The following is a 27,853-nucleotide window of genomic DNA, read 5'->3' on the forward strand; positions in this document are numbered from 1 at the left end:
TATTTATTTGCTCAGAATAGCAAGAGTAAGGTCATACTGCTAAATCCCTCACCAAAAATCCTGCAGCTCAGCCCATACGTTTCTTAGACTGCTCACATATTTTATTTCTTCTCTTTTCAATACCCTGTCACAGGTCAACTGACCTTCTGCCACACCTCCATATTTTCTAATGTCACTGTTTCTGATGATCAGTAACAGAAGTAACGTAAAAGAATAACACAGAAGATCCAAGGATGAGGTTGATGGGGATACCTTAATTCAAAATCATGCATTAAGATCTAGAAGAACTCAGACTGGCAATACTGCAAGTTTGTACCAGCCAATGTGTTAAGTTTGTCAAGCAATACACAAATGTAAAATGACAACTTGCTCTATAAATAAAGGTACTTAATTGCCAGTAAGAATCTGTGAGTTTGTTCAAATACGCTGCTTGTTGACCAGCAAAAGTTGAATCACCTACTTTATGTAATTGTCATGATAGTTGTGTCCACCGTATGTTAAAGCTGCATTTCACAGACAAAAATGTCACATTGCATATAATTTTCAGTAAAGTTTGTGCTATCTACTGATCTAACTGCTTCTGACAGTCTAATCATTTTATTCAAGGTCTTTCATGAAAATTTACAGTATTGAAAGGAACAGAACCAATTCAGGAGTTGTGGATTTCATAAACAGAGAATTTACTGTGAAGATAATAATTTTTGGAAGCAACTGGGCTTGCAAGAACCCTTCCTGATTCAGTGCTCCCAATTAAAATAGGCTGCTGGTTACCTGCCTTATGTTATGCCCTGATTCCCCAGAAATCATGCTATGGAAAGAGTCACCTTTTATTTTTTAACATGCAGTCCGGTATTTACCTGAAGAAATGTCAAAATTTTTTAAGAATATGTCACCTATTGTTCCTCTGCTTCTCTGCATCAGCAACATTTAAAAGGGCTAAAGGGATTTGGACTATGGCCAGTGTACACTTCCTGACCTACAGGGGCTATTGCTGTAGCAGTGACCTGGGTATTAGAGTCTCACAGAACAATTCAGTCTGGAAAGGACATTGGAGGGTCTCTGGTCTTATTTCCTGCTCTAAGCAGGGTCAACTATGAGGTCAGATCAGCTTCTTTGAGCTTTATGCAGTCAATTCTTAAATACCCCCGAGTATGGAGAGTAAAAAATGACAGGTGTTCACGTGGTGCACAAGACTGGATATTGACAGGTTTCTCTATCCTCACTGAGGGATGGTCTGACTCTGTGTACTCCCAGAGGTAAAATACAACAGCCAAGTGCTGGAAATGTCTCTAACTTCTGAGCAAAGACAGAAAATTCTCTGAGACTTTGTGCTCAAGAAGAGATTCTTGATTATTTTAATTATGTGTGTATAGGAGACTGAGAGAGATTAGCCATTAGCCGGGTAGTGGAAGTGCAGATTTAGTTTTGAGGTAGAGAATTTCAGATCCCAGGGCTAAAGCAGCAAAACAAGGAACCTCTACGCCTGTCTTCCACTTCTGCAATGAGTTTCCTAATCATGACTACAAGCTATCAGAGTGTGAGCAAGTTGGCCTCACAAATTTGCGAGGAAAGAACTCTAAAATATTTGGGGTTGTGTTACTTCCAGACCACAGATTTGAAGCTTTCAACACTCATGGGATTGAAAACAATCAGTTTCTTCCTCTTCTTCTCTAATTCTACTTCTTTTCCAGAAAACTGTCCAATCTGACTTTGAAAAGTTCAAACTTTGAGCTTCCTGGTACAATTGAATTCCAGTATTAAATTCCACTATTTTATTGCTGATTCTAAGAAAGAATTTTCTATGTTCAAGTTTCTATATTCAAGAAATTACACCGCAACCTCTGATTTTTGGCATATAATTCCTATTTCCTGATTAGAGTGTAAGGGGGAAAATCTGAATTTAATCTCAGTTCTCACAGTCCTTGAGGGAAAACTATCTCTAGATCAGGCTCACGGGGAAACTGCAGACCAAAGCACAATCCTTTCCACCTACATTTAAAGCAGAACTAGATCTAGAGGGAATATTTACTGCTGCAGTTAATGGGTTTATCAAAGGTAGGACTTCAGCTGCATAAACTGCAAGACCCTTCAGGGATGGGAAGATGATTGTTTTTACACTGATGGTCTTTGCCAGGGTGCTTATGACTGCTTTGCAGCTGCTTTGCACAGGCACAGATGGTGTAAAATAGCCTTTGGCAACCTATGAATCAGTCCCCTACTCTCAGGAAAGATTGAAAGATTTTGTTCAACGTTCTTAAATGGGATGAGTACATGTCAAACCATGGGAAGAAATCAGCTTTGAGTTAATTCTCTGTGGCTTCTTGACCAAGGAGGCGCCAAAGCTGTAAAGAAAATTAAAAGTTTTTGTTCTTTTTATTTTACTTTTTGGCTTGTGTTATTAAAATTTGTATTTTCTCTACAGTTTCAATGTGTTTTACATAAAAAGAAATTTTGTTAGATAGAATTCAGGTATTCCAAAGAATAATTGCAAGTTATCACTGGTTACATAACAGCAACTTACCCTGTAAAGGAAGCCACAGTGAAAAAACGACGATTTTATACATTATCTAGGAAAATTTTAAAATGAGAAAAAATGCCAGTTTCATGTTCATTCATTTTTCCTCTGAAAGATGTGCTGTGTGATGTAGCAGAGAAACTACGTGACTGTCCCTTTAAAAGCCATCATACCAATCAGCAGGTTTAACTGTCAAGCAAGCTGATGTAGGGCTCTTTGAATTACTGAGTGAGGGATATTCTTCCTGCCAGGTCCTGTCCCCTGTAGGCACTGCAGAGAAGTATTATAGGGCAGTCCTTACCTTGGGAATTAGCCTGCAAGACCCCAATGCTGTCATCAAACTGCATAGATTTGATGTTGAGTGACGCCAAGATGCATTCCTTGTCCTGCAGCGAAGCATCATCAATATTATTCTGATTGGCTGACAGGATAACGCACATGTCGCAGAGGTTGATGTTGACAGCCCTTAAATCAGCCCGACTTAATGGCGTACCCTTCGGCACAGGGAGAAAAAAAGGGGGGGTGCAGAAGAGGGAAAAAAAGAAAAACAAATTAAAGATTGAGAAGGAGCTTTGGGAAATTATTTAACAAGTATCTTTTTTATGCTCTGACATTAAGCTGGTCTAACTATGTGCCAGGGAATAGGAGATGTGTGCTAATCTAAAGGGTAGTTGGTGCTGATGGCAGCATTTTAGGTTCAGTCTCAATACTCAGTCAAGCTATTACTAACAAACAAGAAACAGGAATAATGCCAGCATTCTACATCTCATCGGTGACTTGAAATTGTCTTGATTTAAGCTGCTATCATGTGGCAACCTCTGGCTCTCTGAATATAACAAGGGGGGTGGTTTAAATGTCTATTTATCTACTACCAAGTCACAATGGTCTTGGGCAAAAGAACAGCAATTTAAACAGGAAAGCATTACGTGTCCTGCACATTTGAAATGCAATCAGGACAAAGCTATTTTTTTCTACCTAAAGCAATACACAGAAAAGGTTAATCCTTTTCAAAGCACACTTTTGGTGCTTCTAGAAGGAAAACACACTGAGCTTCAAAGCTGTGTGATTAAACCCTTCGAAACAGAAACAGGACTTTATCCTAATGGGCACAGCTTGTGAAACATTCCCTGTTCCACAATCCTCAATCAGAGAACCATTAAAACTAAACCATTAAAACATCAGGAATCATTAAAACTAAACGCTGTGGTAGCCTGTGGATTTTTTTCATAGTTAACAAAGCTGAGATATAACACTTAACATGATATTTTTTGTTTAAAATTACACTTGCCTTTCACATTCAACAGTCCACAGCTGTAGTTACAGAATATTAAGTCTACGTCACAGAGGTTTTGAGGTCCAGGAAATACACTCCTTTTTTTTTTTTTTTAATGGAAACTAGATTCTACTCTGCTGCCTCACATGGCTTGGTACCCAAAGACCCCGATGAAGAGGAGATATAACTGTCCCAGTGTCATGCAATGACTTTCATAAAATCAAGTCAAGACCCCAGTCTTCCATCTCCTGAGCATTCATGGTGAATACCTCCTGAACTCCACTGAGAGTACTCAATGTAAAAGTGAATTTAAAATGCACACAGTGAAGGAAGAGCTCAGTTCTTATTCAGCGTTTGCCAGCTTAATTATTCCATGTAATTTTCAATAATTTGAGGCATGAAACGTTGTGAAAAACAGTATGTATCAAACAGATATGATTTCATTATAAACTGCTCCAAAGTTAGAATATGATTATTCCAGCCACCTTAATCCTGCCCTTTGTGCCTGTACTGTGCACCAAGTGAAGCAGGGTTCCTGTGGGGAAAAATAATATGCAACCATGTAATTAATTAAAGGCTCAGTCCTAATGATTTTATGCAAAGGGACAGAATTAAAGCTGCCTGAGGATATTTAAAATTGGCATTTGCCTACTTTTTAAGAGTTTACTCAGCAGCTTAAAGGCATCTTTTATATAGACTTTAAATTCCACTTTTTTTTTAACCAGAACAAATGTTTTCATATTCAGCTGTAACCACATCTCCATCAGATATTAGCAGCAAGCTTTACCTCGTGAACCAAAGCACAGAGAATTATGAAGGTGGCCTCCCTTCAACAGGTTCCTACAAGTATAATCTCAGACACTTAAGTACAGTTTTAAATTAGTATAATTAGAACAGAAAATTGCTGCTATTTTAACTTTTTATCACCATTTTGAATGAGATAGGCTGAGAAAAAATGAAAGCAACAGGAATGAAGTCTGTGTGGTCTTCAGCACACTTGATTACTATGTCAGATACAATTTCTTTATAAAATTCTTTATTTTAAAGCTGCATCAACTAACTATTTAAGCTGTTCAAGTCAAAATTAATCTAAAGATATTCTGAATTTTGGTGTAAACTGGGGAAAGTAAAGCTGGTGTATATTTTATGCATCTTCAGCATTCAGAATCAAAATTTTGCAAAAACACATTCTAATAATGGATAAACATTACATACTGGAAACAGTGGCAGGATTCTATTCTGCTTGATAGTTCAACAGTACTATCAATTTAATTCTGATTCTCTAGTCTTTAGCCTCCACGGTGACTGGAATTAAAAGGAATTGGCAGAAAGAGGAGGATATTAACTGACCAAATCTGATATTGACACCATTTTTGTGACAGCAGAGAATCTTGTGACACCATCTGTTGGATCAGGTTACAGAAAAATGCCAAGGGCTAACACTAAAACTGCATTTACAGTAACACAGACCTACAGTCTGAATTAATCAAAAGGCAAAGACAGTCCTTTAATTCTATAGCTATTTTCCCAATTATTCAGTTAAGATTACATCCATCATTGATTTTTTTATTTTTAACCGCTGAAATGAAATTACTAAGAACTAGCAAACTTATAATTTTTCATCCTTAAAAACCATCTAAACTAACTTTACTATATAACATGCTGAGCAGTTTCTTTCACTCATACCATGGGCTCCCATGTGTCATTTATAGCTATGGTCATCTAAGATCACCAGCTTGGAGGACTTAATGTGTTAGTCCTGGAGCTCTTGATTCTACGTTTTGATGTATAGGAGATACATAATCATATATAGGAGAAAAGGGCCTTTGCAGTTTTAGTGCCTGTGCCTACCAAGATCAATAGGAGCTTTTCATTGATTTAAAAAAGGTCAGGGTTTTGCTACACTTTCATACAAGACTCTGAACTGAGATGCCAGGGCAGTGTTCCTTATAAAGCAGGCCAGGCCACAAGAAGTCTTTATGAGTACATATAAATATTACGTAGACAGAGTAACAATAATTTCTTCAAAGGTTTTGTGGGTATGAAACCATAAATAATATCATAAATAAGTACTGTCATTCTGTCAGGGAAATCACAACATCAGAACCAGCTCCATGTAGGGCACTACAGTGAATGTTCAATACATAACACAGCTAATACATCTGATAGCAGCTGAAATTCATCCGATGAGGATGATGAGGAACCAAACACTGCAGCAAATATCTCCTAATAAGGTCTCACAGGGCTCTGTTTTCATAGACACAGCAAAGGGAAAATCTAAGTCCTCAGGCCTATAAGTAGACAAAAGTAAAAAAGCCTAAGATCAAAGTCAATACGAATCTGTCCAGCTGGTGTCCTAAATAACAAAGTATCAATAATATGGCTTTTGAACTTACAGGCAAGATTGAAACCTTGGGGAAGTTATGCAGTGTCTCCCATTCCCTTCTCAGGTATTCAAGTGAACCCACAAACACAATGTGCTTGAGTTCATGGTAGTGAAAGTTGCTGGCTCGTAATGGCATCACTAAATTTCTTAATCCAATCAAAGCAGATTTAACATCCCCAAATATGCAAACGACTACATGCCCACTTAAAACTGTCATCGCTGCTTCACTTCGAGTCTAAAAAAAACAAACAAAACAAAACAAAAAGACAAGGGAAAAATGAAACAAAGGGAATCTTAAATCATATATTGAGTTTAAAACCAGGAAAAATACAACTGTCAATATTGTTCATGCACAAAGAAGCAGTTTGATAACAGCTATTCATTTTACCCTTATTTATATTTCATTAAATGTGCTCAACAGAAAAAAAAAAAAAAAATTGTTCTTCTTTGCAAATCCTTTGGCATTTGGGAAGACATATTGGGCCAAATTCTGGTCCTGTGCAAGTTTCTATACATGTGGATTGTGATTCTGGTTACAAAGTACTGTGGGTTTAGCTAAGGATTACAGAAAGGAGATGCAAAATCATGCCCTAGTTGACAAATCACAAGATGGGTTTTTTCAACACCAATTTGAAAAGGAAGATGTTGAGTGTCCAGTGTTCCTAGTATGGCTTTGTGATATTACTCAGATCTTATGAGTGGAGGACCATAACCTCTTAGAGTGAAAGCTCTTATTTAAGGACAAGCTGCTGTTTTCCTGAGAAGCAATCCATGAATGCCCTATACTGCTCTTCTTTACAGTGAATGCCCACAATATGCCTCAGAGCTTCTCTCAGTGACAAAATAAAAGTGCAAGTTTGTGACTAATACTGGCCAACTGGACTTACTGAGGAAAAGGTCTCATGGACAATATTTAAACAGTGTCCAGAATTATCTTCTTGTCTCAGTGAAAGAATATTTTTTTTCACTAATTTAATCATTGTTTAGTTCAGTTGAGCAGGTAACTCAAACACCAAGACGATTAAATAAAGCCACATGGAAAAATGACCTTAATATCTGGAGCCAGTCTTGGCATTGTAGTGCTCTGTCAAGTAGCTGGAGAACCACTGATACCATATTGCCAAGAAATTGTACACTCTCTACCATTACACAGTAATTTTGCCAATGAACAAAACTAAACCAGTGCTGATCTGCAAAATTTTCCTCTCACCTTTCCACAGTATATGTCATTTTTCTAAATTACAGAAGTGTGGTGGTGTGCAACTGGAATAGGCAGCAGATATGCTCATTATGTCAGAAGAATCAGAACTCTGATGAGAAGTTTTCTCATCAGTTAAAAATGCATGAGCTTTCAATTTCTCCAGGGCAATTATGTTGATTTTCATACAGCTTGACCAAGAGAGTTGTCTTGGCCCTTCAAACAGTAGAAGACAGGAGCGAATCCTCAAGTGAAGCATCTAAGTTGTCCCATGCCTCTGCCCACGTATCTGGAATACTCAGACAGAGACCAAGTCTTGAAAGCAGGTAAGTAAAAAATGTCACTCCATAAATCTGCATGCAGCCATGTATGGCAAAAATCTCTTCTTACTACCTGATACTGCTGGAATGTCACAGAGCCAAAAGAGACCTTGGGCAGAAAAATGAATTCTTTTCTGACTGGGACATCATCAAGTATCAATTAGAAGACAACCTGGGAAATCTCATAATCTTCAAATTATGCACTAATTTGTACTTGTGCGGTCTCTAAGGACAGCATTAAATTTGCATAGATATGAATGTAGACATAAATTGTGGACTGTGAGTTTGAAAAGGTGGAGGGAAGCATTTTGCTGGCAGTGTCTTTATTGGTGATGATGCGTGAAGCAGAAAGAACCTGGGCAGACTTGCAGATTCACACAGGCTGGTAGTGGAAAAAACTAACATGGCATAACCTAGAGCTGATGATTGAGTCACTCCCCAGCACCATTTGTGGGGGAACACTTTTCAAAGTAGGGCAACATGTAGTTTGTCAGCTAAAATGCGTTTGTACCACAAAGGAGGATTTTTATCTCTATTACAAAGTGCTGTACAGCAGGGCTACCCCTTCTTGCTTGCTGATTACAAAAAAATTATACTATTTAAAGCTGTTCAGGCAAACTCCATCTCAAAGTTCCATCTCAAAAATTTGGAATTTACTTGCTTGACTATTTAAATACTGATATTGCAATTCCAGGCAATGTCAGAGTTATTACAGAAACCCCTGAGGAGAACTGGAGACAAGCTTTTAACGCCCGATTGCTAGAATAAGTGAGGCTGTCACCATCGCTGGCTACACCATGCCACAGTGCAGGAAAATCTAAGAGAGCAGGCTCGGGAAAAGCTTTATGAAGTGCGACAAAGTGAAGATCCACCAGGGAGTTCATTTCAAATATAATCAGTTTTGCGTGTGAGATCTGGGGTTAGTTACTTGCTACTCTTAGGTATAAGTACATGAACACAAGTGGCATAAACTTTCAAAATAGACTGTGATAGGCCTCCTAATTATTTTTAATCACTCGAGTCAGTTTGATGGCTTTCCCAGTTAAAGAAATGAAACAAACATAGACAGGGCTCACTGCAACATGCTAGAGTCAGAGTAGGAGCATTACTTGCTCTGGCCTATTTGGGCATCTTGAAATATTGGGAATTGAGAGAGAAGGTCTAAGAGAGAAAAATTAATAAAAAATCAATTAACAATAATTAATAAAACATCAATAAATAAGAGGTAAGTCAAAACAACACTTGTCTGTGTTAGAATCATTACTGCCTTGTGTAAAGAGAAAAGTGGGGTATGTAAGCATTCAAGTATTTCTAATCTTAATTCTCTATAAAAATTTAAACCAAATATGTAAATTTCAGTTTATGAAAAAGAAATTCCCTACACTGGATGAATTTTTATTGTTGCAGTGGGTATAAAGATTTATGTAATCAAAATGCTTTAACCAAAATCCTAGCTTCACTGTCATCACTCTTGCTCCTGATTTCAACACACTGGATTTTGTGACAGTGGAGACTAACTTATTTATCCATTAGACATCAGTTCTATGGTTTAAATAACCTCATTTCAAACACGACTTATCATCAATACCTACCAAAATAACCTTTTCAATGTCTTTGGCTGGACACCAATGAAACATCCCTGTAGAGTCGTATTTTTTCACGTTGGCATCCATATTATCAATCTGCTCGTTGCCAGGAATTAACAAGGGGTCATGCCTGGGGAAAAACAAGTTGAGGACAGAATAAATGGAAAATACTATGAATTATGGATGGAAAGATATCCCAAGAGCTGTGTACAAAGAGGGACAAAAGTAAAAAAAATGAAATGTATTTGCACTTTAACATGTTTTTAATAAGGACATTTTTAAACAAAAGCTGCCTACCAAAAAAAAATATTAATTTTTAAATGTTGGGTGCAGTTTCAATGACTTTCTATCTTCTTCTATGCCAATAACCATTTAATTTTAAATAGGGTTTTCTGACACAATCACATCCGTACAAGTTTTTTTCTTTCCAATCCCACCCTTCTGAAATAAATATCAAACTTTCTATAGGCATCTGCAATGAAGTAGAAGGGATAGGAACAGAGCCCCATGCTGACTGACTGGCATAAGTATGGAAAGCCAATTACTTGCTTTTACCACATACAACTTCTGACATGATGCTCTTCACAGTAAAAGCTTTAACAGGCTGCACTTTAAATATTTTAGCAATTTGCCCAATCATATTTTGCTTTCCCAAACTGAAGCCTTTTAAAGATTCAACAGTATGTCATTTTAGAGCAGACTGACTAACAAATGCCCACATCTGGAATACATGATTTTAATACCAAACAACAATGTCCATTTTCTCTGACAACTCTACCTGTGATAACCTTCTAAGTGTTTCTGCTGCAACATTTTAAAGCACAAGGCTTCTCAAAGGAGAAGCAAATAAAAGATATTTTTATGAACTTGCTCTCCAGCTATATAGCTACATCTAAGCACAGACACAGAGTTCTTTAATTTATATGCTAAAATCAAACACTAAACTAAGTACTAAGTGACTCCAACACTCTCACATGCTGGTGAAGTGACTACATTATGCAATAGTATTAGCAGAATCATATTCACAAAGTACAGGGTAAAGTGACCCTAAAATCTTATATTTAGCATGATTTACTAATGCTTTGTCTGGAAAGCTACAGTCTTTACCTCAGGTTTTTGTCATGGATGCTTGAAATATCTTGATATAGAATTGTAACATTTCAAAGAAGAAAGTATTTGCAATGTAAGAACATGATAAGTGCTCTGAGACAGGTATCCAAATTTTAAAGCAGTTTGCCCTTTGAAGCCCGTTAAAGAAATGCCCCTATTGTCTGAGCTCTTAAACCAGGAAAGTTTCCTGCTTTTAAAGCATTTGAACCAGCAGGCTGTGGCAAGATCCCCTCTTCTGCATGGACTACTAAAGCAGACTGTGAACATAGTGTGTGATATAGGTTAATTTATCTTGAACATGGTACGCTAAGTTACCATGCAACCAACACTTGTGTTCCTATGAAAAGTATAATCTCAAATTCAGTCAGGGTGATCGATTAGTGTGATTTCATATCCACTGATTACAGATCCATTGAGGAAAATTTTCATGCATTTCACTCAACGAGGGTCAACTCCAAAGAAAGTGGGTCAAAAAAAGTTGAGAAATGATTAATACAATGTTCTATTTAAACCAGAATCTTCTGATGCTTTAAGACAATCAATGCCCTACATGGCAAAGACATAAGTCAGACTCATCTGGAAAAAAGAAACATTATGCTTTCAAAGTTTTTAAATTCTCTCAATAGAGATACAGTTCAGTGATTTCACTGTAACCCACTGGCAGCAGGGAAGCCCTAGTGGACTACCTGGAGTCTTTGATCCTACTCCAAGCTGAATAATGACAGGCCTTGCATAAGTGTGTTCCTTCTTTCATAGGAAGCAGAGATGGAAACAGTGTATCAAAGGGGTTTGTTGTGGGGGCTTGGTTATTGTTTTTTTGGCTTTTTTTTTTAATTTCTAGAGAAATATATAGACTCTGCATTCTCTTCCATCCACGAGCAAGATGCAGTCATGGTAGTTTTGGCTGAGAGCTGAGATGCCACTCATTGGGCATTCCCCATCTGCTCAGAGTTGTAGGTGGTACAATAAGATCTGCAGCCATGAACACACTTCAATTTGAAGGTTGTACTAATCTTCAGACTACGTTTAGTGGTGCTCTGTCCCAGCTATTTTTAGTAATGGAATGTGTTAGGTATATGTTTCAAAATAAGAAAGTTTGCCAAGAGATTAGGAATCTTCAGGAGTTTCCACTGAGGAATGTTTTTCTTTCTGTTGTTTCAGGTTTAGGGTTTTTTCCCTCAGTACTTCAACAGAACATTTCTTTGCGAATTTTTCTGGAGGAGCACTGAAAAGTTCATTTTTCAAAAGCAAAGTTCACCAGTCAAATCACTTTCTTTTTCTTTCAGAAATCAAGCACATATAAGATGGAATTTTATTTTCCCCCATCTTTCATCAGAGGACCTATAATAAATCAGTTTTTAAACAATGCCATATTCTAGTTTTGTAATTAGTGTTTCCTTTCTGCTCTGAGATTAAAATTAAATAGATGATCTGAAGCTTTAGCACAAGTAACTATTTAGCAATGCTCTAATCCCAGACACAAAAATGATTCACAGAAATTATACAAATTGAAAGGAACATTATAAAAAAAGCAGGTGGTATCAGATATCTGACAACCAATTACGGTCAACTGCCTTGAGGTTTGAGGCAATTTTTAGAGTGTGAGTGCTTAAAGCCTAGCACAGTTCTTTTGGGCTTTGCATCCTAACAGGGAACATCCAAAGTAGCTTCTTCCAAAGGTTTATTAGAATATTTTAGGCTTAAGCATAAGTTGGTTTGAGGGAAGAATAAAGCATGTGAATCATCAGATATAACTCCCTGTTGAAGTTTTAGGTAACAAATTGTGATTAAAAAAAAAAAAAACCCTTTTGATTTTTGTGGGTTTTTTTTTAATCAATACATGCATTTATTTGCAGTATCATAAACTGTTAAGACTCTGCTTTATTGCTTGGAGTATAGCAAGTGGGAACCTTAAAGGAGGCAAACAGGATTGGACACACAACATGAAAACATGCTAAGAGATATTATTTTAATACTTTTACTCCACGATAATGGATTATTGCCTGAGAAAAGACTCTGTGATGTGACTAGCCACATTCTGTTTCACAATATGTGGGGTAATTCATGTAAGTGTGTTTATTAAATTTAAATCTTTTGGGCTAAGAAATTAATTTCTCTTTAATCAATGTTCTTTCATTCTCAATAAAGTGATCCCTGAAGCTGTCTCTGGACCTTGGAAACTCTTTGCTACTTAGGTCCAACTTTGTCCTCAGATGTTACTGAGTGTATCAGAAGATACATTGACTTACATATTTAAAAACTGAATTGATCAGAACAGTTATAAAATAGTATTGCTACTTTTGACATATACACCCTCATTAATCTGATGATCCAAACCTGTTTTGCAAATACTAAAAACTAATTAAGATAGACACACAGAGAGGCCAAAGCTGTCAAATCTGCCTAAGGCATTTGGGCACCTTCTTCCCATTAAAAATTATATTACACAAAGCATTACAGTTGTTGCCCTTACAGCCAAATCATGGACTGAATGTTTCTAGAGCCTCTCTGCGTCCTCATCCTTGAAGATGGCCTTGTCAAACTGTGCTTGAGTCACATTGGCAGGTTACTGCAGAATGCTTATATTCACATTGCAGTCATTATGTTCTCCAGGGCTGCAAAGCCCTCTGATTCAAGAATTCAAATCATAGGAAGAAAAGCACTTTCTGTCAATTAAACCCCTAGTACTTGTTTTAATTGGGATGTTGGTTTTTATGACTTGCAATGACCAAAGCATTTGGTCCTTCTGGCTAGAAAAAGACATGTATAGCCTGTATGGAAGGAAAGGAACAAAAGTTAAATTTCCCTCATCCATATCCCCAGTTTAAAAATAGCTTCTCTGGTTCTTATGGCAGATATTACATACGCATGACTTAAAATGAAGAGCAAAATGCCATCTTTTCAAGGTTTTGAAGAGCCTATAATGCCACTCATGTGCAATTAAACTTGAAAACGATGCTAAATGCCAAGCTACAGCTGCAAACCCAAAAAGCCTGCCTGGAAGACAACAGCCTAAAGCAAAACCATAAATCCCACTTACAGCAAACCTACTGCAAGGAAGTCAACATTACATTTTAAAGAGTACTGCATCCCTAGCACACATTTACAACCACCGCAAAATCTGAGTTTTTGAGTCGGAAACTTTTAGGTACTCACTGGGGATGGACAGAACTGAAAAGACCATTCAGGACTAAAGGGCTTCCTCATTAAATGACTATTGTTAAACATACCCTTGTATTATGTCACCCTTGTCTTATACCATTATACACATGCAATTGAGAACCAGAGCAACATACCCTCCCTGATCTGCAGTGGAACTACTCTGTGTGCTGAGCACTGGGAACAAGAATACTGTGTGACCAGCAAGGAGGACCCTGGGCTTGTATGAAAATAAATTGTAATCTCTTAGTCTTTACACATTACTAAGATGCACAAAGATAAAATGATCCTCATATAAAGTCAATACAAGACATACCTGATGAAAACACTACTCCTCTTTAACCTGTGTCTGTTAGAGTTTGCAATTGTGCCTTTCTCAGGTTGACACATCTGGATTTAGTGCACAAAAAGATATTCAGCAGTCTCCTGCACAAGATTCAGGGTCTTTAGAGAAATCCTGCCTGTGGTTCAGGAATTTTGAGTTTTTCTACCTGACTTAGGGGCTTGTGGGTATGTCTTAGCAAGTGTATGCACACAGATGCTTAAGTTTAGGAGGAAGGAGTGGGTTTGCTGAAGGTAAGAGAGGAATTGAAGACACGCTAAAGAACGTTTCATGCCTTCAAAATTTCTCCTACAACTACCCTAACAAATTGTGGCAATTAACATGCTGTTAGTGTTAGATGTGTGCAGCCAGTGCAGGTGCTAATAATTGAAAAAGCATTTAGAGCTTTTACACCCTGGCTGAATATTTCATGATGTGCTGCATGTTTCACTATTTACTCAGTGGGCCTCTGTCACTTCAATCTTCTCTGACTGCTTTGACTGGTGCTATAAAGCTCAACCAAGATAGAGTGACGGCTTGTCACAGGAAAACTCCACTGACTCTAGCAGCTCACTGGGACTAGCTATGAAGGTTGTCACGACATTCTGATGGAATTCAGCAAATGTTTTGTGACTAATACACCCAACATTTGTCGGCTACCATTAGCCATTCCCTGTGACCCTGCAGTCTGTGTGGATGGCATTAAGTTGTAATGAGAATTTGTTGCCTCTGTGTGCTACACTAATGACATTCTCTCACTGATCTTTCCTTTCACAGGTTAATCAGAAACGAGATTTATAAGGATTCAGTGCCCAGATGCACCAGGCTTTAGAGAAGAAAACCCAGTGTGACAAGAGAAAGAAAACCTGCATTTTACTGTTAAATGCTTTCAATGTCATATTCAGAAGCTATCCTAATATTATTACAATTTCATACTGTCTTTTTCCCTAAATCTAGGAAGAAGACTATATCTAATACAGCGGTTGGTACCTAGTGCCTTGTCCAATTTATTGGCTGAATTACAGGTTAATTGTCCTTTCTTCTCTCTTGCTATGCCCAGATGTTGCTGGTTTTACTATTCTCAGAAACCTTACTGAAGATTTCCCATTAATTTATTAAGACTACTAAGAACAATGATATAAACCTGTTTACTGTAAAAATCTTGCTTTTTAAAGTATCTTGATACCCAAGGACATGATCAAAATATGCTTCTGAAATATGAAGCTTCTCACATAAAAAACTAAAAAAATAGTCAACTTCCAGACTTTTCCATAAACAATTAAATGAGGGGAGACAAAGCACACAGTCAATGTGTCTTTTGTTTTTAAGATTTCCCATTTAGATCCACTGAAGCTGCAGAACTAGTAATCTTTGAGGGGTAGGAGAATGTGCCAGAAAAGATAATTTTGCATTTGTAAAAAATAAACCCACAGTTAAGTGGCATAATAAAATAAATATAGGAGTGTTTTTGTCACTTAAATGAAGTGTGTGACATTATGATTAAAGCTACGACTGTTGCCAGTCAATGTTTATAAGAATACATTTTTTTGCTTTAAACCCAGCTAAAGAGCTTTGACCTGAGTGCATCTTCTCTTACCCTAAACTTTATAAAAATGATATTTTTCTTCTGCAGGAAAATTCTCCTTTTCTGTGCTGCTCTCTCATCCCAAAAAGACTTGTGCAAGATTTCAAGTAACCTCACAAAAAAATCTGATGCTCTTCTTATTGCCATGGCTTATAACACAACTACTGTATTGGGTTTGCGTGGCCAGGTTTTGGTAGTCTGGGTGCTACAGGGGTGGCTTCTGTGAGAAACTGCCAGAAGTTTCCTTCATGTCCAGAGGATCTGGTGTCAGTTGGCTCCAGGATGGATCTGCCGCTGGCCAAGGCTGGGCCAATTAGAAACGATGGTAACACCTCTGTTATAACATATTTAAGAACAAGGAAAAAGAAGTTATTGTGCAAATGTAATTGCAGCCAGAGAAGAGCAGGGTGAGAACATGTGAGAGGAACAGCTCTGCAGACACCATGGTCAGCAGAGAAGGAGAGGCAGGAGATGCTCCACCTGAGCTGAGGTTCCCCTGCAGCTCTTGGTGCAGATCATGGTGAAGCAGGATGTCCCCCTGCAGCCCAAGGAGGTCCATGGGAATGCAGAGATCCCCCTGCAGCCCATGCAGGAGACCCACATTGGAAAACGTGGATGCCTGAGAGGAGGCTGGGACCCCACGGGAGGCCTGTGCTGGAGCAGCCACCTGGCAGGGACCTGCAGAGCCATGGAGAGAGGAGCCCATGCTGGAGCAGGTTTTCTGGTAGGACTTGTGACCCTGTGAAGGAGCCATGCTGGAGCAGCCTGTCCTTGAAGGACTACACTCAGGGGAAGAGTGACCCAGACTGCAGCAGTTTGCAGAGAACTGCTGCCCGTGGAATGGACTCACATTGGAGAAGTGCACAGAGAACTCTCCCATGGGACGGACCCCACACTGAAGCCAGGGAAGGACTCCTCTCCCTGAGCAGTGGGCGAAACAACAAGTGATCATTGACCATAAACCCCACTCCTCATCTCCCTGCACCTCTTGGGGGAGGAGGTGGAGCTGTGAAGGAGGAAGAAGTGGGGGGAAGACGTTTTAAGGACTGTTTATACTTGTTATTATCCTGCTCTGATTTTGTTAGCAATAACTTCAATTAATTCCTCTAATGCGAGTCTGTTTTGTGAGTTATCTCTGCGATTATCTCAACCCACGAACCATTTGTTGTATTTTCTCCCCCCTGTCCAGCTGTGGAGGGCAGTGAGAGAGCAGCTTTCGAGGGTGTCTGGCATCAGCAAGCATCAAGCCATTATAGTCTTTTTGAAACCTGGGTACCATACTTCAGATCAAGAAGCCAGTCCTTCAACAAAGAAATGGAAAGGAGACAAATTAAACAGGAAACCAAAGTTACCAGTCCCTGGTCTACCAATGGTAGTGAGAGTCAGGAGGCTAACAGATACTACCACCTATCATTTAAATACTTTAATTATATAATATTGTTAAAAAACTGGTGTAAGACAACATGGTAATCACTGAATTACTCCTGTTGTTCATGTTGGTTGTAGTGAACATGTAAGACAGAATCTATAAGTGAATTCTGCTATTATATACCTGCTGGGTTGCAGCTTGGTTGTCATTGCATATTAGCACTGCATAAAGTCTGGATATAAATTTGAGAGTACAAAATGGAAACTTCCAAGGCTAAGGGACATAAATAAACACCATTATTATGATTAATCAGTGGGCTTTCACTTTTTTAAACCTTACCTTCATGTCTGGTTTAAGGGAGTCATGGGAAATGATCAGTCAACTTATTTTAGCAGTTTTGGCTTGAGAAATGCTTCCCTAGACCTGCCATCACTTTTTTTTTTTTTTTTTTTTGTTTCTATGAGAAAGTTCACAGTTTCATTCCATGGAAGGGCAGCACTACAATGGAAGAAGTAATGCATATTCATGCTGAGTGCCACTAGCAGAAATGTGTATGTATATTTAAGTGTATGTGGCTTAGTGGGTGGATGAGGAGATAAATGTGCACAGCCATTGTTCATATACTTAAAATATTATATACAACTCAGGAAAAAAGACAGGAGGTTTCCTCCTCAACTTCAGATAAATAATCTCATTAGGCTTCTGGAAACATATGCCAAAGAGCTCACTTTTTCTCTGTGTCATTTAGCAGGGTCTTGACAGTTTCTGAGCAAGTTTTATTGTTTGGTTGGGAATTATTTTAGATCCTCAATCAAAAAAAATCCTCAGGCTTATAAAATTCTCCTTGGCAACACACTGAAAACCCAATGTCCTCTGATGCCTCTGATTCTTATGTGATCAGGGACACTAATGATAATGACCCTTTGCTGAGTATGCTACTTGTCTAGAGGCCTATGTCAACTACACCACTACATCCAGAGTGGACAGGGACAAACTATTTGTTTGCTCTTCAGGCCCCTTGGGCCCTGTCATATGCTATTTGTTCTTGCATTAAGAGGTACTTTGACTCGGCTGGGCTGACATTTCCTTCAAGTCAGTGTATTCCACTCATGCAGTAGCAGCTACCAAAGCAATAAGTATAGACTTGAGGCTCAGCAACAATCATTTAAGTGGCTTTTTTGATTCATATCCAGGGCTTTTCACATGTTTACTGGTCATTCTGAATCCAAAATGACACATTTTTTTTAAAAACTAGCTTTGCTATTTGATATTCAGGCAACATAGCCTCCTCATAGTTAACGTGGCTGCTCATCAATAACACGCATCAGAACCTGCAAGTGAGATGATGAACAAGGACTGATATTGGTGCATGAGACCAGAGGCATTGATCGGTTCTACTTTTCTCCTCCACCTCATGAAGGATACCTGATGTGTGATTACTCTCCCAGTCACAGCCTTCCCTCCTTTTCCTTCCATTTCCTATTTAAATTTTACTTTTTGCTGTAATAGGATGTCCTTGTGTTCACATCTTAACTGAAGGAGTGTATTTTTTCCTGTTGGAGTTTCAGTTATTTAAAAAAAAAATTATCCATGCTCTCGTGCATTTAATGGGCCAGAATTTTGCTGATGTAAAACAGGTAAAAACAGTCATGGCAATGCTGAATATTTTTCTGGTTAATTTGCATTTGTAGGTATTGTTGGAATTTGAAAGATTTGTTTCTGATTTATTAGACTCTTCTAGTATTGCATCAGTGTGATTATGCTCATGCCATTTGATGTGATGCAGCATTCAGTCAGAACAGTGACTTCCTAAATGTGAGTCTAGACCATCTGTGATGCACACAAAGAGCATTTGTATGTCAATCATCTATTTATATCACTTAGTAATTTATTGTAACTTAGAGTCATCAAAAAGGTTTCATTAAAAAGACACCTCCAATCTATCTATCCAGATCATATTTGGTAATGCAGATTTCTACTTATGTGTTAGTAAATCTGAAAAATTCCCACTCTCTGAGCAGGTCAGACCACTTATCATAAGGTCCCAAGGAATCCCTGTGATACCATTTCCATCCTCTGTTCTAATCCAGCAATACAAGAAGTCATAAAGTTTTGTCTCATAGTGTAATACCCTCTATCACTGTGGGAATCTAAAACCTATGCAGCATTTTCAACATTATCTTAACGGTAGGGCTGCTCAGAATGATTGAAAAGTCACAATTTGGATTTCAATTTATTAATGAATTTTTCACATATTTGTTGTTTTCATACTCCAGACTTCTTGTCTTCCAGGCTCCTTCTAGGTCCTCTGGATCTAAAACCACAGCTGAGAAAAAGTTTGCAAAGTAGCCAGCTATTTGTGGGCAGGTGGGACAGGGGCAAAACTGACTTGAAAAAGGAGTTCTTAAAGCAAATTTACAAAAAAACTTCTAAAGATAAATATCAGCTACAGACATGACAGTGCTTTAGCTGATTTACCTCTTGGGTACTTCTAGCTGACATGCACTAAAGATTTCTGGGCAGGAAAGCAAGTGCCTGTCACTTTCTGTAATTTACAAGGCTACGAAATAGCAGATTATACAGTCCACCTTTGTTCCAGAGAGAAGGAAAGAGTTTGACCATTACAAACAAATCTTAACAGAGCTCTCTTCTGATTCAATCCACTTTGTCTTTTCTAGCACCTTGGACCAAAGTTAAGTCAGTGTAGATAAAGAGTAAAATGAAGAGATGGTTGGGTCTGGGGAGAAGCTGAGGGTGCGAACACTGGGCTGGAGAATAAATTTAGCAGCAACAGAGAAGAGGAAGAAAACAATGTCTGGATTTGGAAGCCTGGCAAGTCCTCCACTCACTGCTCAACCTGTGTTTAGCAATTCTGATGTGCTACTGAGCAGACAGCTCAGGCTCAGGACGACTACTCTCCCTCAGTCCCTCTTCAGCAGGCAATGAAAGCAGGCTGTACTTTGAAAATCTTCCCCCATCATGCAAACTGACACAGGCATGCTTTTCAAAAACCCACAGCCAATCTGTTGATCATTACTTATTTACAAAGGCCTTCGGGCAGAAAGTCCTGTAAAAACCATACTTGATACGGTATACACTAGCTTTTTCTGCTTGTGGAAAAAAGTACCCCTAAGGCTACCTCAAACCATCACTTTCTATTGCACATAAAATGTACCGTGTAACACTAAAGTATTTAATATATATGGTATAATATATCTACAGGAAAGGCATTTGTGTAGAAGTATGTTACCCTGTATTTGGTAATTTGATGTTTTGCTGAAGGCTATGACTTGAAAAAGCCTGCACCTAGTACAGAGGACCTGTCATCTCAGTACCCAAGAGCCAATAGAATAAAGAAGTACCCTTAAGCAGCAAAACTTTGACACAGCTTTGAAGCATATGAAAACAGTATAACTCCCCAGAATTATTATTACTCAAGATCAAAGAAATGAGGCATACTTTACATAGCAAACAGGGACAGTGTGTTCAGCTCCTTCTCTCTCTCTCTCTCCCCTTCTCTTTCTTTTTACTTCTACTTCCCCAAAATTAGAATCTGGGAGAAGGTGAGGGGGGGAAATCTCCATGTTTAAATTTTAAGCAGTTAAAACAATTAGCACTGGATAAGAGGACTGTCCAAAGGTAAGTAAATTGAAAACTATGTTAGCATGACAACTGGCACTATAAAAATGAGAAGTTTGCCAGTATGCTCATTTTATTCTTCCTCATAAACTGTAAACAAGCATGTAAATCAGTGTCATATGGGCAAGGCTGAGCTAACAGGAAGGCAGAGAACTTTTAATGACACATTCTACAGAAATAGATGGTCAATAGGGAAAAAAAAAAGCCACAGCTGGGTGCATTTTCCCGCTGTGAATCAATCTCACTTTTGGTTCTGTAGTCCAAACAGAGATGAAGACGATTTGTGGAAGTATGTCCTTGAATATGCCCTATATTGCAGAAACAATAAACAAATATGGATGCTTCTGTATCTGCCCAAAGAAAATTCCAGTCCAGTGACTGAAATACAAGGACAAATATCACCTGCCTGCATCCAGAATCATTACAGGAACAAAATAATTGTCAATAATAAAAGTAATAGATTTTATTTATGGAAAGAACTATAAATTTGTATCAATTTTTTTTTCACGTAACCTCTGTGAGCAGGCACAGTTATACACACATAAATCTCAAATACCACGAATCTGTCTGTTTATAAATGCAAATAAGTTTACATTTTTCTGTGTATGTGTACATATATATATATATATATATATATATATATATATAGAGTGGAAATCCCTGCTATTATGGACTGAGGGTCTAGCCTGGGTACATGGGATATGCAAAAACAGAGCAGGAACACCCTCATTGGAAACTCTGTGTCTACTATGGGATCCAATTTTGACTGAGTTGAGAAGGTAAAAGGCGAGGCACAGTGAGATAGAATGCAAATCACATAATATTTTAATAGATTACAATTTCTTTTTGCAGTTCTAGTTTTAACAAATCTCTTCAAGGTAATTTGTTCTATAAAAGGAAACTACATAGTTATACAAAGGAGTACTACTGTAAAATAATGTACACATAGCAACAGGGGAAAATATCACTAACAAGATGCTGTTTTCATCACCAACTTTTAGAGTATATACTACCCTCTTAAAAATCCCTGTATTTCATAATTAATGTGCTTTTAGCTTGACTAAAACTGTGTTAGTTTTGAACTTTGCTTTGGCAAGTACATATATTATTAGACTTTTTCATCAGTCTAAATCAATTAACAGAAATTTGATTTCAATCGACAGGATAAAAGGAAGGTAATATTCAGGTTCATTTTTGATTGTGATGATACATCTCACATATGGCCTTAAGTACAGAAAACAGTACTCAGAGGGAATCCAACAAAAAGAGAATTGCCTGAGGCGAACTAACCACATGAGTTCCCCTGATTGGTTAGTGCTATCATTAGTGCCACTGCTGTTTAAGAACTACACATGGACAGGACAGGGTGACAGCTAAGACTTTAAAGCCTATGTATTTTTCAAACAGCTTTTCAAACTGTTTTTCATGACAGAATTTTTTTTCAGCTCTATCATTAACTGCTGACAAGCTGACAGAATAAATACTTCAGCCTTTCAGAAACCATCTAACAATCTTTTTTTTTCACCCCTTTCCCTTATTTTTGATGTGGGGGGAGGAGAGGAGGAAGCAAGAAAGAAAGGGGATGAAGATATGAGTTTCTTACAGTCTTACCTCATCAGTTTGGGTGAGGAGTTGGGTGAATTTCGCATGCCTCCATTTCGCTGCTTTTTTTTGGGTGATAGTGTCGACGGCTGCTCATCTTCAACTGGAAATATAAGGAACTCATGAGATTAAGTACTGCTCTGAGTGCAGTATGAAATACAAGCGAAGTAGCAAAGAACACACACTCTATGTCCATTCACGCACTGATACTTCATTGCTAACATAGGCCAACAGTAATAAAAATCAAATACGTGTTAGTCGAAGAGATTGGCTTGAAGGAGAAGCAAAGAATACCAGGGTCTTGAACACAGGTGTTCAAATTGGTTTCATACTTCAAAAACAAAGGCGGGGGGACCACATTCGGGTTATTCTTAGAGTTATTATCAGTTAATCTGCACTACAGAAAAATAGAATTAGTGCTCTGCTGTATTCCCAGACAGATAAAGTACTATTTTCAATATCAACATAACAGCTGCCAGCCTGCTTTTGCTAATGAACTAGACACCAGTTGGTTCTCGCTCCTCACATGCCAAGCAACAGAGTCTTCATGAAGAGATGTAAAATATTCAATGCCTTGATGTTCAATGATTCAGTTAGTTGGGAATGTGAATGCAGCCTGCCATTGTGCGGAGATCTCCAGCACAAGTCAGACCTCATCGCTCTACTCTCCTCCCAAAACGGAGTTTTAACAGGAGTGAACAGAATGAGGTTGAATGGAAGTGGGGAGACAATACCTGTATAACAGAGAATGCATGTGTTATGCAATCTTTCAATGAGGATGAGGTGCATTTTCAAGGACAGATCGATTTCCAGATAGAAAATCACTTATAGGTTTGTCAGTCATAGACTACTCTTGGGTAACTTATGTCACAATATGTATTGCTTAAACAAGTGCAGCTTCCTAAGAACTCATCTATAAGAATTAACCACCATTACGGTTTTGAGACTGTAACTGCACTTGATAATCTGTATGGAACTTTTACATGTACTATCAAAGGGAATAAACTCATGCCTGCTTTCTCAGGTTCATACTAATGTTAATTTATTCTGATACAAAGAAGAAAAAATAAACTTTTGCCCATCCTACTGTTAACTGAAAAATTAATTAGAAGATAATATAACTGATGCCTAGGAAGCTTTTACTTTAAAGCTAAAAGGAAAGGCATTAGTAGTAGTAGTAGCTGCTATATTTAAAGAGCTTAGTACACATTAGCAGTGCACAAGCAGACGTTGAGAAAAAAAAATACTACTTGTAACAAGATACATAAGAAAAACAACAAAAATGGGTTATATATCACTTGCACCAGACTTATCTGTGAAGAAATGAAGCTATAGCCTTTTGCTATAACTCTCTTCTGACACTATTTTATTACAGACTGAGTTCCAGCCTACCACCTCTGTCTGTTTGCCCAAGCCTGCAATGGAACTTCATTTTGCCTTGGTCAAGACCAAAGGGCTGGGCCCTGAAATGACAGATTTTGCTTTCTTTTTAGATGACCTGGCATCACCTAGCACAAGGGAGTCACAACCAAACAAACCACTGCAAACAGAAAAAAACAAACCAAAGCAACCAAACAAAGCTAATCCCAAAATAAGTGTGACAAAGAGTGGTGTAAAAGATAATACTTAGATCAGAACAATGACTGTCTAATAATGATTTATTCACTAAATTTCTTCTCTTCTTGGGCAGTATCCCTAAAGACAAAGAAATTTTCTTCTCATTTGACCTTTCTTTCTTTTTCCAGATCAAAGCCCCATAGTGTAAATGCTTATTGATGGTTAGTCAAATGCCATTCTTTGGCTGAAATAAATAAGAGAAATAAATAAGCCCACAGAAAATTCTCAAAAAAAAAAAATTATTTCAGTGATAGTTTGCACATAATCAACTAGATCACTTCAGTATTTAGCTATGTGCACCAGGAAGTAAACATGCATAGAATTGTTGTTTTGGTAATATCTTTGCAGCTCTGATTGCAAAATGTGCAAGTCTTTGCGCTTTTCAGAACACTCTCTTCAGATTATTTTCTTGAAAATGGCCTATTCTTGTTTTAAACCTCTCTACCAAAAAGTTATTTGCATGCTATTCCACACAAACAATAGCTTTCAAGATATGCACTGTGCTCTCTTATACTTTATTGGATACAAATATTCAGTTCCACCACTTAAAAGATAAAATGAACAAGAACCATGCAAAATGTTCCCTCCAGAAAACAACAAATGATCTATTTTGCTCTCTTGGGAGTAAAACTTCTAAATTTCATTCAAATTAATCTGTTACCATGGGGTTACAGAATGTTTGTCCAGAGATGCAGTATGGCACCACAAGTGTGTTATACAATTTTAGCAGTTCAAGGAAGATACACAGCCATCAGGACCATATGCAAAAATCTTACAGCAACACAAGTCAACTGTAGATAATATTTCTCTGAACAAGAGAAAGTAATATTAAAAAATAATATTTTTCCAAGTTTTCAGGTAGCTAATAAGATTCCTGTCTGATCCTTTCAAATTCTGAAAGTTAACACAATAAGGATGTTTTTGTACTATATGGCCCAACATTTGTGTTCTCCAGTGCTGCCAGGTGATGCTAACCTGCCACCTAAATAAAATCAAAATCATACTAGTAATCATCCAAAAGAACAACTTCTAGATGTACATTTCTAGAAGTCTGTACTTGTTATTGGAACTGCATCTGCAATAAATAAGCTTCCTTTTTGGGTATGTGCTTGTCATATTCAAATTATGTTACTGTCACCAGTTGCCTGGCAAGTCCAAGGCTGGCACGGCTCACTAATTAATACCTCTTAGGAAAGCCTTCTGAGGGATCTCAATTTGTTGCTTAACCAAGAAAGCCATTTATTCTCATTGTAGCAATGGAAGTAAATCTGTATTAATCATATGACAGAAAAGCAAGTTTTGTTTTTCATTGAAATTTCTGCATAGAGTTTACAGGGCATCTGCAGTTTAGCAACACAACTCCATAGAATGTGTTGCAGTTTAGCAACACAACTCCATAGGAATGGAATCTTTCATATTCATGAAGTTGAAATATGTGAATAGTATCTAATGGACACTATTACCTATGGCTTGGTTCCCAAAAATGTTGCAGTGATAACTCACAAGTAGTTTCTTAGTAGTAAGTAGGATATAAAACATATTTAATTATTATCCTTCAGATACTCCTATCAATTTCCTGCCTATTTAAAGAAGTGGATATAGCAAAAATTTTAGTAAGGTTATTAAATATTTTAGTTTCATGGTTTCTGTGTCTGCATTAATTTAAAATGGAGTCTTAAATTCACTTGTTCTTATGAAAGACAAACATATTTGAATAATGGGGCTGTGATATATGACAACTCAATTCTGATATTTATGTTTGCTTTTGTTAATGAATCCCATTTTTTATGTCTTTATACTACAGGATTTGTATTAACTACAGCCATATTATGTTATGCAGACTTTTTTTACCGCTTTCATGAAAATTGGAAATAAATTCAAGAATTGGACACAGAGTTTTATCTATTTGGAACTCAATTCATCCTCTGAGTTCTAATAATATTCAAGAGCTTGTTTGCACATCCCTAAGTATAACAGTTATTGTACTGCTGTAACAACCCAGAGCTCACTGGTCTAGTAACAGTTTTACAGTTCAGGAAGACTCAATGCTAAAAAAATGTCAGATGAGTCTAATGAGGCTTCAGACACTCAGTTTTATGCTGGGGTTTAATTTAAAGTTGCACTGATGTTTTAACATGTTTGCTTATTCTTGAGTAAAGAGTGTTCATTATTTCAATGACATAACCTCCAGACAATGTTCCATGAATTGGTTTAAGATGTGCTGGTAATTTAAAAAGCCTTAATGTGGAGTTGAACATCTGTAACAACATATTACTTGATTTTTATCCTCATTTCATCTTTAAAGCAAAACAAAAGGAAAGTCTTCCAAAACAGTGGACAAGTTCATAACTTTTTTCTTATTTTCTGACTATTTTTAAAACAACACTGTCTCCCTGACTGCCTCTCCCAGGTCACTAGCTGAACTAGTTTACAGACGCGTTTTTAGACACCAAAAAGAGCTGAAATTTGAAATAACATCGATGTTACTGAACATCATATGAACTGAGATACCTGGTAAGTTCATTCTGCCTAGCATGTAAATGCTTGAAAGCAATTAAATCCTTTGAAAGGTAAAGCACAAACCACCCAGAAACATTAGTTGACTAGCTATCTCGATTAACTTATTAATCACCACATCTGGAGAAACCCACATCTGTAAGCACTTAAGAGAGCATTAGTAATGTCATAGTCACATTGAAAACAGACTGCAAAACCATGCACAAACCATTCTGTATTGCCTTATGCATCCAACTACTGGGCTACCTACGGAGATCTTGGTTCAACCCAGGCTTTTGGGAATGGTAGCGGTATTTTACAGGCAAGCTGAGTGCCCTTTGCAATCTACAGTAGGTAGATTTTCCTTGTTCAACAGAACTCAGTAAGTTAAGGTGCAGCAGCGAGGGGTTGTTGGGTAGGAAGAGGCTCCCTTTACGGTTATTAACAAGTGGAACAGGTTCCGGGATTCCTTCAGTGGACTTGGCATCAATCAATGCATTAGTAGTTGCATTCTTGAACTGATATGAACATTTTGGGTAACTTGATCTAGCTGCATTCTTTACTTCTAAATAATAAGAAAAAATTTAAATTAATTTCTTTGTATTAAAAACTATTTCAAACCACAGGCACGAATCAATTTTGATATTATGTGGAAATACAGACATTAAAGCTTAAGGTATCAGTTCCAACAGCAGAAATAAAGGTTTATACCTGCAGCTTTTTTGTGTTTTTTTTTTTTTCCCTCTAAAAATGACTCTTTATAAAAGAATACTTATAGAAGGATTATTCAACAATATTATCACCTTTAAGCAATAATCCCATCCTAGGGTAGTATGCCTGAGGTAATACTTATTTCCTTGTGTTGATAAGAGCTTTGAGATTTACTGTCTGTGGAAGATGTTTATTTCTTTGAAACTGCTGAAAATGACAGGGGAGGTAAGGCACTCTGCTGCTATTAAAATAAATAAGGAATCATAGAAAACATAAGGTCACCACTTCAAAATTGTGCAAGCATACTTATGGAATTAAACTGATTTTAAGGAACCTACATAAAAATTGTTGAGTATTCAACAGTGCTGCATACTGTAAATTTCAGGAGGTTATAAATAGTACCTCTGAAAAGAAAGTTTAAAAATTCAATATCTTAAATATGGATTTAGTTTAAAATGGTGATTCTTCGTCTTCTGCTGATAATATATCAAGGCTATTTAAACACTACCCCATCTACTAGTACCTCTAACAAACAGCACCCTCAGTAAAAACCAACAGCAAAATGTTTTTCTGATAAAAATACATAATAAAGATCTTCTTCTAATGCTTGTTTCATTCTGAATGAGTATAGTATAGAGAAGAAGGTATATAACTGAGCTGCTAAGGCCTTATATTTGGTTATGTATAATGAAGTAGGAAGTTTAGGTAGGGAGTAGTTGGTGGACTGATAAACTTGCAGCATCATTTCCATATGTTTCAATGGCCTTAAAGATTCTATGGAGAACACTGAGCAGAGAGTAGAGGCAAAGTATTTGAGGAGGTCAGCATGTTTTTTGGGATCTTTTTTCGTTCACCACCAGCTAGAAACACCATCTGGTAACAGGAAAGAAGAAAATAGCATTCCCATGCTTGCCATTTGTCTTCATGCACAAAATCTGTCTCTCCCACGGAAAAGGTGAGTGTAT

At 37.5% G+C, this 27,853-nt stretch overlaps 1 protein-coding gene across 8 annotated transcripts in view; it reads right to left on the minus strand.

Annotated features, from left to right (window-relative positions):
* Positions 1 to 27,853, minus strand: part of KCNMA1 (potassium calcium-activated channel subfamily M alpha 1) — a 426,357-nt gene that overhangs the window by 41,736 nt on the left and 356,768 nt on the right. For all 8 annotated transcript variants that reach the window (XM_053983344.1, XM_053983342.1, XM_053983341.1 and 5 more), the window contains 4 exons: positions 22,074 to 22,167; positions 9,285 to 9,408; positions 6,185 to 6,409; positions 2,817 to 3,009 (listed from right to left, as the gene is read on the minus strand). In XM_053983344.1, the coding sequence (XP_053839319.1) occupies positions 2,817 to 3,009; positions 6,185 to 6,409; positions 9,285 to 9,408; positions 22,074 to 22,167 (636 nt within the window). The remainder of the gene's footprint in view (positions 1 to 2,816; positions 3,010 to 6,184; positions 6,410 to 9,284; positions 9,409 to 22,073; positions 22,168 to 27,853) is intronic.

This window comes from Vidua macroura, chromosome 8, assembly GCF_024509145.1.
Source record: "Vidua macroura isolate BioBank_ID:100142 chromosome 8, ASM2450914v1, whole genome shotgun sequence".
Taxonomy (NCBI): Eukaryota; Metazoa; Chordata; class Aves; order Passeriformes; family Viduidae; genus Vidua; species Vidua macroura.